Source organism: Thalassophryne amazonica, chromosome 22 (assembly GCF_902500255.1).
Source record: "Thalassophryne amazonica chromosome 22, fThaAma1.1, whole genome shotgun sequence".
In the NCBI taxonomy this organism is placed as follows: Eukaryota; Metazoa; Chordata; class Actinopteri; order Batrachoidiformes; family Batrachoididae; genus Thalassophryne; species Thalassophryne amazonica.
The window spans coordinates 14,520,053-14,537,375 of NC_047124.1; the positions used below are offsets into that span (position 1 = coordinate 14,520,053).

At 42.6% G+C, this 17,323-nt stretch overlaps 2 protein-coding genes across 3 annotated transcripts in view; one reads left to right on the plus strand and one right to left on the minus strand.

Annotated features, from left to right (window-relative positions):
- Nucleotides 1-3,415, minus strand: part of osgep (O-sialoglycoprotein endopeptidase) — a 44,088-nt gene extending 40,673 nt beyond the window's left edge. Inside the window, exon 1 of the mRNA XM_034162979.1 lies at nt 3,393-3,415. The gene's annotated coding sequence lies outside the window, so the exon portion shown is untranslated. The remainder of the gene's footprint in view (nt 1-3,392) is intronic.
- LOC117503745 (NACHT, LRR and PYD domains-containing protein 12-like) lies at nt 593-12,348 on the plus strand. 2 transcript variants are annotated; one of them, XM_034162973.1, is made up of 11 exons: nt 593-1,055; nt 1,141-1,164; nt 1,257-2,997; nt 3,523-3,696; nt 5,748-5,921; nt 6,955-7,128; nt 8,034-8,207; nt 8,314-8,484; nt 9,608-9,781; nt 9,995-10,041; nt 11,258-12,348. In XM_034162973.1, exons 1-11 carry the CDS (start codon nt 788-790, stop codon nt 11,848-11,850), a joined length of 3,714 nt encoding a protein of 1,237 aa, XP_034018864.1. In that variant the 5' UTR covers nt 593-787; the 3' UTR covers nt 11,851-12,348. The 2 variants fall into 2 exon arrangements, with proteins under 2 accessions (XP_034018864.1, XP_034018866.1); XM_034162975.1 differs by having other exon boundaries at nt 11,236-11,528.
- The last annotated feature ends 4,975 nt before the right edge of the window (nt 12,349-17,323 follow it).

The window sequence follows — 17,323 nt, forward strand, 5'->3', positions numbered from 1 at the left end:
TGGGCTGGCATCCAGTCCAGGGGAAGTTGTCAACTTTCACTTGCATCACACTAAAGAATCTGGATAAACACCGGCATCTGGCTCTCAGGGCCTGTATAGGATACCATGAGATGTTACACCAAACCTGATGATCAGTGCATTACTTTTCACCCCGTGTGGATATGTTAAAATAAAGAAACTATCCCGATCAACTGCACAATTTGAACAGTTTTGTCTTCTTATAATTGGCTAATAATGACCTCTGAATAGTTCTGCTCACAGGCAGACAACATGTAGACCAATTCAACACACAACTTCCTCTGTGCACGTGACAAACCCATTTTCTAGACCTGCTTGGTTGTTCTTATTTGCAGAAACGTGTTCTTCCTACCATTTTGGCTCACTATAAAAGAAGAAGTGGTGGACAAAAAAAAGTGACACAAAATGAAACTTAAAAAGACATGTTGAACAGTGGGTGTAAGTGCACTATTTACCCTGCACTTTGTTACAGTAAGGTTTTTCACAAACTGGTCCCTCCAACCACCATCACCCACATCACTGGACAGGTTCAACTTGTTTCAACGTGACCTACAGTATTCCAGCAGTGAACATAGTTATTTGCCGGGCACTGGCTGATAGCTCTTCTGATAAATGACTGCGCATAAGAAGCAGCAATAGTGAGATAACAGCAGCATTACCAGCCCTGTAACCCAGTAAAAGTGAAACCGGTTGCATGTCACAGTTGCTTGTGTCAGGAAATGCACACAGAAAAACAGCGAACAACAAATGAGCGCATCAAAGAACAGAAATGGCTTCTGTACCGGAGCGTCTCATGGGCATTTTGGAGGAACTGGTGGGTGAGCAGCTGAAGGCGTTTCAGTGGTTCCTGTACAGCGATGTTCTTGAAGGATTACCTCATATTCCAAGGGCTCGATTTGATGGGGCAGATAGGGTTGACGTTGCGAATCTCTTGGTGCAAACATATGGCTACGATGACGCAGTTGTGGTCACAGTGGATATACTGACAAGGATGAAGCTCAAACTCTTGGCTGAAACTCTGCAGAAGTACAATAAAGGTAACAAAACATCGAAAAAGTGCCAAATGACAGTTTGTTTGTGAGACAAAATGGCTCTAACAGCTATGTCTTTGTTTCTTAAAAGGTCCAAGTTTTCAAGTCAACAAAGGTACTGTAGGATGACAAATAGTTAAAACCCAACTTTAAAAAAAAAAATCAAATAAACATCTTTTATATGAAGGTTTTTAATTGTTTTAACAGAATCTGATGAACATGTAATCCAGGAGAAGCTGAAATCCACTCTGAGGGAAAAATACCAAAACCATTATGATGGCAATGCAGATGAAGGAGAGACCATCTATTTGAAAAAAATCTATACTGAGCTCTATGTGATTGAAGGAGCAGTGGGAAGCTTCAGCGAGGATCATGAAATCGGGCACCTGAGGTCAGTGCCTTTGACAACCGGAGAATCCACCATTAAATTAAGCAACCTTTTCAAACCCCACCCAAACCAAAACAAGTGGATTCGAACTGTGCTTACCCAAGGTATACCTGGAGTGGGTAAGACTGTCTGTGCACAGAAGTATACTTTGAGCTGGGCAGAAGGAGAAGACAACCAGGATATCACCTACATCTTCCCGCTTCCATTCCGTGAACTGAATCCCAACATAAGCGAGAAGGACTATAGTTTGATGCAGCTGCTCCATCAGTTTTTTCCTTTGATGAAACCACTCAAGATGTTTGGAACAGAATCCAAAATTTTGTTCATTTTTGATGGTTTGGACGAGAGTCGTCTCCCGTTGAACTTCAAACAGAATAAAGTCTTGAGAGATGAGACTGAACCAGCTTCTTTGGATGTTCTGATCACAAACCTCATTACAGGAGATCTGCTCGGTAATGCTCTTGTTTGGATTACTTCACGACCTACAGCAGCCAACCGCATCCCCCGGAAGTATCTCCACCAGTGGACAGAGGTCCGAGGGTTCACCAATGAACAAAAGGTGGAATACTTTAAAAAGCGTTTACATGATGATAAACTTGCTGGAAGGATCATCAACCATGTGAAGTCATCTAGAATCCTCCATATCATGTGTCAAATACCAATATTCTGCTGGATTACAGCCACTGTGATGAAGAAAATGTTGTGTGACAACATGACAGGAGATATGCCCAACACCCTGACAGAGATGTACGTGTATCTTCTCCTCTGCCACACAGGCAGGATGAAAGATGGAGATTACCCGGTGGAAAGTGACAATTTTGTTCTGAAGCTGGCAGAGTTGGCATTTCGTCAGCTGGAGAAAGGCAGCCTGGTTTTCTATGAAGCTGACCTGAAAGAGTGCAGCATAGATGTGGAGAAGGCAACCATTTACTCAGGCATGTGCACAAAGGAGGGTAGAATGGGGCAAGAGGTGTTCAGCTTTGTACATTTGACCGTCCAGGAGTTTCTGGCAGCTGTATATGCCCATCATTGTTACATGCAAAGAAAGGAAAATGTTCTGCTTGGATACCTCAAAAGGATATCTACAAGATATCTTCCAAAGTCTATGTTTAATTTCCACAAAACTGCCATTGACAAGGCGCTGGAGAGTGGTAATGGTCACTGGGACCTCTTCCTTCGCTTTCTTCTTGGGCTGTCCCTTAAGTCAAATCAGATGCTCCTCTGTAGGGTCCTGGATTTGGAAATAGAAGGTGAGGAAGATGTGGCAAAAATCATCCAGTTTATCAAGGAGAAGATTAAGGAGGAACCAGAGTCTAAGCTCAACCTGTTCCACTGCCTGAGCGAGTTGAAAGAAGAGTCTTTGGTTCAGGAGATCCAGAGCTTTATAAGATATGGGAGACTTTCAGCCAAACAGTTGTCTCCAGCCCAATGGTCTGCACTCACATATGAACTGATGACATCATCGGCAACAGAGGAAGAGTTTGATCTGAAGAAGTACACAAGATCTGAGGAAGGGCTAATAAAGCTGCTCACTGTCATATCTTCGTCCTCACGGGCTCTGTGAGTTTAACCACAAGTCAAACACAATCTTCCTTTTCTACATAATTTTCATTCACTTTGTTTTCTAAATTTCTGAAAAGTCTTAACAATTGAGATACAATCTGACTTCCGCAAGCTTCCTTTTATCATACTCTTGAGTCTTGATACTGAGCAGTGAATTAGGTCACATTGGTATTGGCTACTGCAAGTACCTGACTTCTTTCATGATGTTCTATGTGTTAATTTTCGAGAAATTGGCAGAAATCCACTAAATTGTCCAATATTGCAATGAGGAAAGTGAGGAGAAAAAACTTCTTAGATCCACCCCCTTTATCAGAGCTGCTCCAAAAGTTAATGGTTTAGTCCTTGGCCCATACTCTACCCTTATATCAAGGTTCAAGAATGTTGGTGTAGATTTATTTTATTTTATTTTTTGGTATAATCCTGCTAAGATACAAACAGACAGGCAGCACTGACATTATTTCCACGTCAGGGGTAATAAAATGAGTAGGAAGTCATAAACCAGTATTTTCTTTCTTCCCTTAGGTTAAATCGGTGCAACCTCACTGAGAACTGCTGTCAGTTATTGACCTCAGCCATCAGCTCGCCGTCCTCACAGCTGACCGCACTGGACCTGAGCGAAAACAACTTGAAGGATTTAGGGGTCAAGCTGCTGTCTGTTGGATTAGAGAGTCCACATTGTAAACTAAAGAGTCTGAGGTCAGAATCATGGTATTATAGTACATATACTGTCTATCTCAACCATGTAAATGCCAAAGGCAACATCTATTCCCCGTAGTTTCCAAAACGGAAACAAAGCTGACGTCTGATTTTCACACAATCATAAACACGAACACTGATGCAAGATCCGTATCTGCCAAAATTCCGACATTTTTGTTACACCTGCTACCATCTGCTTCACCACCCTTCCTTAAATTTGTTCCATTCTTTGATATTACATTTGTACCTTTTGCTGCTGCAGGCCGACAGCAGGGAAACAGCAAGATGGAAGTAAGAATGTCCAGAATAGTGTCATAATACAGTTTTCTATCTAATCTTATAAAACACTTCCCTATCAGTTCATGAATTGTTAAAAAAAAAAAATTAACATTTGTTCAAAACCACACTGGGAAAAAAAGAGAAAACCCAGTGAAACTGACTCAGTTACTAACACAAATGAACAATTTGTCCGAATGATGCAAACAACTTGCTATAATTACTTAAAGCAATAGGATGTAGGATTTGGTGTATTTATTAGCAGAATATCATAGTCACATATCTGTTTATTTGTGTATAATTACCCGAAACAATGAATCAATGTGAATGAGTCTTTCATATCTACATGGGGGCGGGCCCCCTTATGAAAGTCACCATGTTGTTGTGTTGGTCCAGTAGCCCCAAAGAGACATACTTACTCTGCCATTTGCATTTTTCAGCATGATGGGAAGACTGAAGGGGAAAAAAAGGGAGAGGAATCAGTGATTACTCCGTTATACGCTGTCTACAGGTTGCTAGTGCAGGCTAACAAGTTTGCAAACCATCACTTTTGTGAAATGGAGGTTCATGCATATTGCTTGTCACAAGAGAAGGCAAGGAAACATATAAGGAACATGAATCCCAGCAAAAACATGAAGTGAAACAAAATTTTGACCAGCGATAGCGTAATGCAATCCGCAACCTCACCACTAGATGACATTAATCCCAACACACTGTAGCTTTAACTTAATAATTAGGATTTTATCGTGGACAAAATAATACAAACATGCAATTTTGCACTGCCTGTAACAGAATTTAAACTAAAGCACTGCACTTATACAGCACAAACCTCTGCCAACACTAGTTTCCAATTCCACAAATTTCTACATTTCAGAAATTCCAAAATTTTTCAAGGTCAAAGTCCTGTTAGAAGTGGCTTTTCATAAGATATAATACCCAGTAAATCTGCAATATGGATCAGATGTGGATCGAACTTAGTCTATTCATTGAGAGTGCCAGTTTGCACCTCATTGTCACAAATAAGAGTGATTGAGGCACTTTTGATTGAGAAATAATGCAAAATGTACACCAAATGGGCTTTTCAATATTAAATTCAAACGTCCACACAATCCACAATCCAGATCAGATCCGGATCAAACTTTGTCAGGTGATAGCGAGTGTCAGTTTGCACGTCACTTTCAAATATGAGTGTGATTGGGGCACGTTTGATTAAGATATAATGTAAAATATACATTAAATGGGTTTTTCAATGTTCAATTGATGCCTGGCATGCTGGTGACACCTTTTGCAACTGTTACTACACTCCCAGTTGAACCTGCAGCACCTCTGGTCAACCTGGCACAAATGGCCACAAAATCTGTAATCTGGATCAGATCCAGGTCAAATTTTGTCAGTCAAGAAAGGATATCATCCTACATAATGGTCTCAAATGTGAAAGAAATTTGATATTTTTCGACAGAGATATGAATTTTTGAAAATCCATTCAATGTGGAAGATGGGGATTTTTCCAATTTTCCAAGATTTCTTCTGCTTTTGCCCTTTGACCTATGACCTTGAACATTTCATCATTTTTTGCCTATCAGGACATGAATCTTCAGTAAAAAAAAATGTTTAGAACAATATTTGGAAATTTGTGGGCTCCAGGGTGTTCACAATTAGACAGACGAACAGGGGCAAAAAAACATAAACTCCTCCAACTTTGTTGGCTGAGGTAATTAACTGAAATATATCCTATCTGTTGAAAATTCACATGCTTTCCCCCCTTTTTTCTGCAGATTGTGTAAGTGTAAACTGGAAGGCGACTGCTGCGACACATTAGCCGTTGCCCTCAGCTCAAAGTCTACCAGACTCAAAGAACTGGACCTAAGCGCTAATAACATCCATGAAGCGGGATTTAAGGCTCTGTGTGAAGGAATGTGCAGCCCTCACTGCAAACTGGAAACTGTGTGGTTAGAGCTGTTTGTTGTTGACCTCATATTTTTGGTTTCCATTGGTGAAGTTAGACATGATGGAGCATGTCCTTTCAGAGTAAACACTGAAATATACACGTGGAAAATAAGATCTAAAACAATGTGTGCTGATATAATTATACAAGATTTGCTTCTTTATATTTGAGATTGAGTTTCAGCGGAGGTCGGACATTCTATTTGGATGTCGCTGTGTGCATTCAGGACAAAATAATCAAATACTAGGGGAGCCACGACCACTACCTTTGCACCCCCCCCCACCCCCCCACCCCAGGACTAAACCAAACCAACTGTTTTAGGTTCCTTAGATGACACCAAAACACAATCAGGATGGTCCCAAAAATAAAAACTGGCCTCAAACCAGTTATCGAATATAGCCGGCAAAATAGGGTTTTTCACTAAAACACTTTTACACAACATATAAATAACTTAAATTTAACAGATATTCAATGGGAAGACCATTGCAGGTCACAGCAAACTCATTTGTGTCTAAACTAAATTCATTCATGGGTTTAAGATTCAAAATGGCGTCCAAAATGGCTGCCAATAGACCCTTATCATTAAAATACATAGTATGAACAAACAATAGACTTAATAATGACAGAAATCATTGGTGTTTTAGTGAAAAAAATATATATATATTTTGGTGGCCATCTTGGATAAGTGGTTTGAGGCCAGTTTTTATTTATTTTTGGGAACATCCTCATTGTGTTTTGGGGTCATCTAAGGAACCTAAAAAAGTTGGGGCAAAAGGGGGTGCAAAGGTAGTGGTCGCAGCTCCCCTAGTAAAATGGTTAATTTAAATCAAATTAGACTAACCTTGCACACATCCCACTAGGGCGAATCCATTGGATGTTACATCCATCTTTGTAAGCATAAAATGCCTCTACACTGTCCTACTTGAACCTCCCTTTTTTGTAAACATAGTACTCCTATGGATCATTTTTAATTTGTTGAAGTTAGAACCTAAACAGTTAAACAAAATCCATCATATTTTGCTGTTTTGTGCATCCAGGTTGAAACAGTGCAAGCTTAAAGAGAATTGCTGTGGAGTTTTGGCTTCAGTTTTAAGCTCAGGTTCATCTCAGCTGAAAAATCTTGATCTGAGCAACAACAATTTGAAGGATTCTGGTGCTTCTCTGCTGTTTGAAGGACTCACATCTTCACAGTGTCAACTGGAAACCCTCAGGTCAGTGCAGACTGCACGGATTCAATGTCCTGGATGCTGATGTGGGTAATCCTGATCATGGGAGTGCTGGAGGGTTCTAACCCCCCTAATTTATTTTTGGAGCCAAAAAGAGGTTAAAAACAAGAGTTTGGGGTGTTGAAAACATTTATATAACCTTCTAACCTGCAAATGTAAATATTGGAATATATTTCCACATTCATGCACAGAAGAATCTTGTAATATGACTTTGACACCCCTAAAATGGACCATACCATTTCTTAACCGAAGCTGATCCTGTCATCTGAGTCTACGGCCTATTTTACGTTACGTTTCTGAATAACAAGGTGTCAAGTATATCTAGATAAATGCTACTGATAGTTACTTTTAATTAACTACATTTGTCTTACCTTATTTCTAACTCTGCCGTGGATATTTAGAACAATTTGATGTAAAAAGACATGCCAAACTTGTCATTTGTTGAATCTCAACACAACCGGCATTAAAACAAGTTATACACTTTTGTCCAGAAGCCACTCCTTTAATATATTTGCGGTGTGCTTAGGCTCATTGTAATTCATCTGGTTAGCAGTAACCCAGAAGGTGTAAACTTTACATTAACACCTTATTTATCTCAACTGTCCAAGCAGAAAGGTCCCACTGCTTGGATTTATAGAGAATGAAATTTACTTGAAACTTTAAAGATAAGAAGCACTCGGGGCGTGAGAGCAGAATGTCCTGCAGGCAAAACTGCAGTATGTCCATGGGCAAACATTATTCCTTCAGTTTTGGTTGGTGGTGATGCACTCTAATAATAGAATCATGTTCTAATTCTATGCAGTTATACAGTGATGTTTTTTAGCATCTAATATTAACTGTGTACCAACCATATGTAACGTAATACGCTGTCACTCATTCTTTTTTTTCAGGCTCCATCTGTGCGGGCTTACGCAGAAATCCTGCAATCGCATTGGTGCAGCCCTCAGTTGTGACCCCTCCCACCTCAGGGAGCTGGATCTGAGTGGGAACAACCTGCAGGGTCGGGGCTTACAGCTGCTCTGTGTTGGATTCAAAGATCCACACTGCAAACTGGAGATATTAAGGTTAAGTCGCGCTTATGCAGCAGACATACGAAAATGATAATACACATGCACAAAGCAATACTTGTTCATCCTTTGAATTAACTATCATTGGCAATTTCATTTGCAGGTTAAATGAGTGTAAACTCCAACAATGCTGTGCAGATTTGACGTCTGTCCTCACCCTCAGCACGTCTCACCTAAAGCAGCTTGATCTGAGTGAAAATGATCTGCATGATTTAGATGTAAAGATGCTCGCTGATGGACTGGCAGCTCCAGACTGTAAACTGGAGTCTTTGCGGTAAGTTGTTTTTGATGTGAAATTTTTTTAAAAAGTATCTTGTAGGGTGTGAATCATGGACGACAATGAGGATAACCACATGATTATCGTACTATAATTTGAGGAATGATTGTCTGTTACACTACTCCTCCAAGGTGCATGGCCAAGTTTCCACCACACCTAAAGTGTTCATGTAGGTTGACCCCAGAATTACCCTTCGGAGGTTTGCTTTGGCAAAAGACCAAGTCATTTTGGTCACATGTCAAAATTTTGGTTTGTAAGTCTGTTCCCCCTATTCCTCCCTGGGCCTTTGAACGAACTGCACTAAAATTAATATGTAGATACCTGTCTACCCCAGAATTGCCCTTAAAATGTTTGTTTTGGCAAAGGTCAAGGTTGTTGTGGGTCAAAGGTCAAAATTATGATTTCTTTTCACTCTGATGTCCACCATATTTGGCACAAACATAGAGGTATGTTCCCAAATTTCCTGGGCAATATCAAATTTACTAAAGCTCGGTTATTAGATTCAAAGTCATTGACGTAAATGCTCAAAATTTGGCAGACATATGAAGGCTGGTTCTGGAATTGCCCAGATGAGGTCAAATATGCCAAAGGTCAAGCAGTGGGCCCAAGGTCGTGTCTGCCTGTCTGTTTGTTGACCTACTCCTCACAGGTCCTTTCTGCTAAACTTGGTATGTCAATGAAGGTTGACCCTCAAATTGCCATTAAAAAGTTAATTTTGGTAAAGGTCAAGGAATTTGATTTTCAACACTTAGATGGATTCTTGAGCTGTCCTGGCAAGGTCAGTCAGAATGATTTGGTTGAAGGTCGACGTTATTAGTGTCAAATGCCAGATTGGCATAGCCATGACTGTTCATGCTCATGGGTACTGTTACCAAGGCAATTCAAAAGTGACAGTGGCAGGTCTAGATGGTATTTTTTTTCTTGGTGGTGTTCAGTGGAGGCCTGATTATTTCAGAGACAGTTACGTGAGTGGTGTAAACATGCCGAGTTGATTCTAGGAATGTTCATAAAAATAGCTCATGGACATGATTGGAAACTGGGACCAGATCAGTAAGAGAATTGTAGTGTTGGTGAGACTCAAAGTGAAATTTTCTGAAGTTGGATGCTTTGATTGAAACAGGCTGTCGTTCTGCGGAGTCACAGTGCAGGGCTGTGTTCATTTGGCATCTGCCCTGAAATCCAACCCTTCCCACCTGCGAAAACTAGATCTCAGCTACAACTATCTGCAGGACTCTGGAGTGAAGCTGATGACAGATCATCGAGCCGATCCATCCTGTAAACTAGAAGAACTCAGGTAAATCAAAAGCTGAGCATCAGCAGCACTAATAATTAGGAAAAATATTGGAATGTTTGACTCCTGTTGTACATGGCTTTGTTTTCTTCAGTCACCAATACAATAAAATTATAAAAGTTACTATAAATTATGAAAGATGCAACTGACATCATGTTCTTTCAAATTGTTTGTAATAATGTTTTATACATTTTTTTTGTATCCTCATGAGTGCAGAGTGGACCATAATGCAGAGTGCTACTTGAAATCAACTCTGAAAAACAGTGAGTGTGACCCATTTGCTTTCCCTCATATAATTTTCTATGTAATTGAGCTGCACCAACATGTTAATATGAGGCTGGAAAAAATAACAAAACAAAGATTATGTTTTTTTTTTTTGTTTTGTTTTTTTTTACAGCAGCAGGCTAGTTATCCAAATTTTACACACAATATCACAGATATTATCAGGTCATTGTGTGCAGTTAAATAATAGAATGTGTGGCTGGAGGTGATGCCAAAATGTTTTGTCAATACTGTAAGTTAGTGATGGTGAACTCAAACATTTTAAATACCCGTGTTTCAAACGGTACTTTGAAGTTTGCTTTAAAAGAAAGCCATCACGTGTGCTGTCCCTTACCAAAAAGTATTATATGCAAGTATGTTTCAAGTATACTTCTAGTTTACTTTTTATATACTTATCAGTACTATTTTTTGGTAAGGGGTGGCATCTCCTGCTGGTCAGTTCTGGAATTCGCACCCATAATCATATTACAGATTGCATATTTAATGGCAACACTCAGTGCATCTTGCTCATATTTCTATCAATGGATTGAATTATTTGTGCTTTAAGGGGACAGCGCCCCTGTCTCCTGTTTTTGCTCGGAGTCACCACACCAGATCAGTATGGATCTGCAGGATGACGTGGTGTGACGCAACTCCAGACGTGCAAGGACAGTGTACAGGAACGTTCTCATTGAGAGGCAAACGTTCTAACCGCTTGCACCTGCACTTCAGAGGACAGGGCCTCAGGGGAGGCATGTACTTCTTTCATGTTTGTTATTTTGAATCAGTGACATATATACTTTTTCAAAACACAAACCACTTGAATCAGATGTGATTCATATCCCCCTGGGTGACTCTTAGAATAAATGAAATGTTAGAGAAAACAGCACACACTCAGTTGTGCATTGCCACAGCCTATGTGGTTTTAAACTGCCAGGATATTTTTTACAGTGAATGGAGAGACACCTACTGGTTGAACAAGCAGTAAGAGCTGCAAAAGGCCATCAAGTGTTAAACAAATCGACACATTGTCATTATGGGGTATTGTGTGTAGAATTTTGAGGGAGATTTTCACATTGTCATTATGGGGTATTGTGTGTAGAATTTTGAGGAAAAAACAGAATTTCATCCATTTTGGAATAAGGCTATAACAAGACAAAATGTGGAAAAAGTGAATTGCTGTGAATACTTTCCAGATGCACTGTATGCTTCTCACAGATGCCTGCAAGCTAACGTTGGACACGAACACAGCCGCCAACTCTCTGTTTCTGCACGACGGGGGAAACCAGGTGACATGGGTGAGGGAGAGACAGCAGTACCCGGCTCACCCCGATCGGTTTGAGAGTGTCTCCCAGGTGCTGTGTCACGAAGGCCTCACCAAACGCCACTACTGGGAGGTGGAGTGGCGCGGGCGCTGGGTGGATATCGCTGTGGCCATGAAAGGAATTCACCGGAGGGCAGGCTCCCATCTGTGTGGCTTTGGCTCCACAGACCAGTCCTGGAGTCTGTACTGTTCTGAGGATCACTACAGTGCTCAGCATGACCAACAGTGTGTGGAGGTAGCAGCACCTCCATCAAACTCGCACAGGGTCGCTGTCTATCTGGACTGGCCAGGCGGCACCCTGTCCTTCTACAGCGTCTCCTCAGGGACCTTCAGCCACCTGTACACTTTTAACACCACCTTCACAGAGTCCCTGTACCCCGGGTTTGGCATGGAGGAGGAGGATTGCTCTGTGACTATTTGTGAAGTGCAACGTGTGCAAGAATCAGTGCGTCAGTCAGCTACAGCTGAAGATCCCTCCATTCCGTGATCACTGAATTTTTGAGAACTGCCTACTTGACACAGATTTCCCCATACAGAATCAAATTTTTTGTATTTCTTAATGATGGATGGAAATTAAGTCCAAGACATATTCCGAGATGTATTCATGGAACCAACCCCTGACTTGTCTCAAGAAAAGTGGCTTTAAAACCGATTATTTAAACATTATATTTAAAAGAAACTTCCCCATTTCAGCTTCTTCTTTTTTTTGGACTATGCAGGCCTTAAATGCAAGAAAAAAATATAATACTAACAAATGAAATGAAGCTGACACATGAAATATTGGGTTCAGTGTCTGCAGTGAATCAGCAGTCATTTTAGAAATGAACAAAACTGACAAACAACCTTATTTCAAGCTGTATTTAATTTCCATCTTGCACATGATGACAACATTATGTCCTGCAACTAGTCCAGACATGTCCAGCAGGGAGCAAACATGTCTACGGAATGTTATACGTAAGCAAAATAAAGTCGCTTTTTAAACTGATCTCTTGTCTTAAAGTTCAGTCATTTGTAATCATTTTATCCACAGCAAACAGTGACAGTAAACTGTTAGTTACTGGTGAGGTTCCTCCTGGTTGCTGTACTCTCTTCTTTACCTCTCTACCACACTCTTTTTGCTTTTTAACATTTGACCCCAACGGTGTTATGTCATATGTTCCATAGTTGCTCAAAATTGAATGATATTTGTCGTGTGGGTACATACGCCGTGTCTTGCCTGCTTTAAAATAAGGGTGCATCAAAAGTAAAGCTCATGCATACACTTTTGAAATATTAAAGAAATTAATTGTCAGGAACATATTGAATTAATTTGTGTTCACAGGAACTACAAAAAATGTGACAGAAAATGAACTGTTCAGCCCTGAGGTACACTGTAAAACCTAAATGGCTGACACACAAAATGTCCTTGTATTTGGTAAAACTATCAGATCCTTTTAAAGCTGTCTAATTGACAAAACCATCTGATCTTTTTATATATGTTTAATTGATAAAACCAAAGTATTCATGTCTATTTGGAAAAAGAATCAGCATGATGGAACGCTCTGTTTTTATTGTGTGAACCTACACTACATACATAAACACACACTATAAGATTTTTACATAACAACCATGAACGCACCACAAACAGACGCCTGCCTACTTCACTTTTGCAGCCAATCACATAGCCACTGATTCACGACAGGTTAAGGACTGCCCACATGGGGCCGGCCGAGGCACAGGAATAAAAGTTAGAAAACAAAGGAAGTCTGTGTTCTTTGTTCCTTGTGTTTTCGTGCGACTGGTTCAAGATCCCAGTGCTGAGATAACTCTGTATCGATGTAACAACTCTTTACAATACAACATCTAAACTTTGAAGTCCATTTTTGCATTTGCGCAATATCTCTAAAATTAAAAAGGTCTTGTCTCAGAGTGATGCTGAAAAACTAATTCATGCATTTATTTCCTCTAGGCTGGACTATTGTAATTCATTATTATTAGGTTGTCCTAAAAGTTCCCTAAAAAGCCTTCAGTTAATTCAAAATGCTGCAGCTAGAGTGCTAACGGGGACTAGAAGGAGAGAGCATATCTCACCCATATTGGCCTCTCTTCATTGGCTTCCTGTTAATTCTAGAATAGAATTTAAAATTCTTCTTCTTACTTATAAGGTTTTGAATAATCAGGTCCCATCTTATCTTAGGGACCTCTTAGTACCATATCACCCCAATAGAGCCCGTCGCTCTCAGACTGCAGGCTTACTTGTAGTTCCTAGGGTTTTTAAGAGTAGAATGGGAGGCAGAGCCTTCAGCTTTCAGGCTCCTCTCCTGTGGAACCAGCTCCCAATTCAGATCAGGGAGACAGACACCCTCTCTACTTTTAAGATTAGGCTTAAAACTTTCCTTTTTGCTAAAGCTTATAGTTAGGGCTGGATCAGGTGACCCTGAACCATCCCTTAGTTATGCTGCTATAGACTTAGACTGCTGGGGGGTTCCCATGATGCACTGAGTGTTTCTTTCTCTTTTTGCTCTGTATGCACCACTCTGCATTTAATCATTAGTGATTGATCTCTGCTCCCCTCCACAGCATGTCTTTTTCCTGGTTCTCTCCCTCAGCCCCAACCAGTCACAGCAGAAGACTGCCCCTCCCTGAGCCTGGTTCTGCTGGAGGTTTCTTCCTGTTAAAAGGGAGTTTTTCCTTCCCACTGTTGCCAAGTGCTTGCTCACAGGGGGTCGTTTTGACCGTTGGGGTTTTTCTGTAATTATTGTATGGCTTTGCCTTACAATATAAAGCACCTTGGGGCAACTGTTTGTTGTGATTTGGCGCTATATAAATAAAATTGATTTGATTTGATTTCCTGTCCAATTGTTTTTGGAGGTCTCGCCGTGATAAAAGAACCTAACATAAGTTAAATTGAACAGAATACCGCAAATCAATTAAGTTAACTCAAGGAAACATCAATAATTACACTATGTAACACAATTTTTGTTCCTGGCTTCTAAGTGTTATATTTCAACTGCTTATGTCTAAAGTCTATGGAAAAATGACTACATTCAGCACAAACTTTGATTTAATTTTTTTTACGTTCTAGAAAGTTCTAAAAAGTTTCTTGAAATTTCTAGATAATTCTGGAAACTGCTAGAAAATTCTGGACAGTTCTAGCAGTTAAAGAATATTCTAGAAAACTACTCAGTAGTAGTGAAGGCGAATCAAGAATATTCTTGAAAACAGACAAATTTCAAAATATCATTGTCCTGATCACAGAAGCAAAGTTTCTGTGGAATAATAGCTATTTTCTCTTTATTTAAGGCATAACAGGTTAGGAAAACACACTGTGTATGTTGTGTGGGCCGCTGAAGAGGAGGTACTGCCGGCCCACCACCACCAGAGGGCACCCTGCCTGGAGTGCGGGCTCCAGGCACCAGAGGGCGCTGCCGCCTCACAGGAGCAGCCGGGGTGACAGCTGACACTCATCACCTATGACAGCTGTCACCACTCATCTGATCAGCATCGGTATATCAGCAAGACGTCATCTCCACCTCTTTGCCGAGATATCGTTCTACCTGGAAGGTAACGTACCTCAGCTGACTGTTTGACAGTATTCTTTTGTGACTTTGTGCGTTGTATTGTGGACTACTTTTCCAACGAGAGGTGGAGGTAGCTTTCCTGCCGTACGGATTCCTGGGTGCAAACACGCCCTCATTTAATTGCTTTTTGTTCCTCGCCAGCAGTACCAGGTCCGACACGCGGAGGCAGTGGCCACCTGGGAGTTCGGGACTTGGCGGCTCCAGTATTCCCGGGGTCTGGTGGCGGAGGAAATCGTGTGGTTCCGGTTCTGCTTTGGACACGCGTCTCCTATCTTCGAGCCTGCCCACACGACACCTTTGTGAATTGACTCTTGTCTATTGTTGTAATCTGTTGTATTTGTTGTGCACATTCACAACAGTAAAGTGTTGTTATTTGACCTACTCCATTGTCCGTTCATTTGCGCCCCCTGTTGTGGGTCCGTGTACCTACACTTTCCCAACAGGATATCTCGGCCATCGTCATGGATCCCGAGGGGCGTCAACCGGCTGTTGAACGGCCAATGGAAGAACAGGGCGCACAGGCGTCCGCAGGAGGAATGATCGGTGAGTTGCAACGGATCCTCACCGCTTTCACGGCTCGGTTGGATTTAATGACCGAGCAGAACGTCCTCCTTAACCGCAGGGTGGAGGCTCTCGCCGCGCAGGTGGAAGCGCGCCCTCAGGGCGCTGCTGCGGCTCTCCCTCCTGTCGACCCTGTGCGTAACAGTGACGTTCCACAGGTCGTTCAACGACCCCTCCCACCTTCCCCGGAAGCATACATAAGCCCTCCAGAGCCGTACGGAGGTTGTGTGGAGACGTGCGCGGACTTCCTTATGCAGTGTTCGCTCGTCTTCGCACAACGTCCTGTCATGTACGCGACTGATGCCAGCAAAATAGCTTATGTAATAAACCTGCTTCGCTGTGAGGCACGCGCTTGGGCTACAGCGCTCTGGGAGCAGAATTCACGGCTCCTTCAGACATATGATGGGTTTGTGAGGGAGTTCAGAACAGTGTTCGATCACCCAAACAGAGGAGAGACCGCTTCAGCCGTGCTGCTGTCAATGAGACAGGGGCGCCGGAGCGCAGCTGCCTATGCAGTCGACTTCCGCATCGCGGCTGCGAGGTCCGGCTGGAACAGCACTGCCCTCCGCGTCGCCTTTGTAAACGGACTGTCGTTGGTCCTAAAGGAGCACCTGGTGGCTAAGGACGAACCGCGGGATTTAGATGGGCTTATTGATCTCGTTATACTATTAGACAATCGATTAGAAGAACGCCGTCGGGAACGAGACGAAGGGCGTGGCCGGGCACGCGCCGTCCCTCTCCCTTCCGGTTCCGACCGCGTTCCGCCCTCCCCACGCTCCACGGCCCCTACCCTCCGTGTGGTTACAGCTCCCCCTGCTGACGAAGCTATGGACACGAGCAGGGCCACATTTAGGGCACCAGATAGACAGAGGAGGCTGGCCCGCGGAGCGTGTTTTGTTTGTGGCTCAATAGAGCATCAGGTAAGAGACTGCCCCGAGCGGTTAAACACCAACGCCCGCCCCTAGAAACTGGGCTAGGGGTGGGCCGAGACATTCACGTGGGACACACCCACATTGCCACACGACTCCCAGTTACAATCCTTTATGAGGATTTAACCCTGAAGGCCCCAGCACTGGTGGACACGGGCTCTGAAGGGAATCTGTTAGACAGCAGATGGGCCAGGGACATAGGGCTCCCTCTGGTGGCGCTTACCTCGCCTGTGCAGGTGCGGGCACTAGATGGCTCCCTACTCCCTCCAATCACACATAAGACACCACCAGTAACTCTGGTGGTGTCAGGAAATCACCGGGAGGAGATCGAGTTTTTTGTGACTCCTGCTACCTCCCGTGTGATTTTAGGGTTCCCCTGGATGTTAAAACACAATCCTCGGATCGATTGGCCGTCCGGGGTAGTGGTTCAGTGGAGCGAGACCTGCCATCGGGTATGTTTAGGTTCCTCGGTTCCTCCCGGTTCCCAGGCTAAGGAGGAGGTCAGAGTCCCGCCCAATCTAGGGACGGTGCCGGTGGAGTACCATGACCTTGTGGATGTGTTCAGTAAGGATCTGGCGCTCACCCTTCCCCCCCACCGTCCGTACGATTGTGCCATTGATTTGGTTCCAGGCGTTGAGTTCCCGTCCAGCAGGCTGTACAACCTCTCACGACCTGAGCGCGAATCAATGGAGACCTACATCCGGGACTCTTTAGCTGCCGGGTTGATCCGGAATTCCACTTCCCCGATGGGTGCAGGTTTCTTTTTTGTGGGAAAAAAGGATGGCGGACTACGTCCATGCATTGATTACAGGGGGCTGAACGAAATCACGGTTCGTAACCGATACCCATTGCCCTTGTTGGATTCACTGTTCACGCCCCTGCATGGAGCCCAAATGTTCACCAAGCTCGA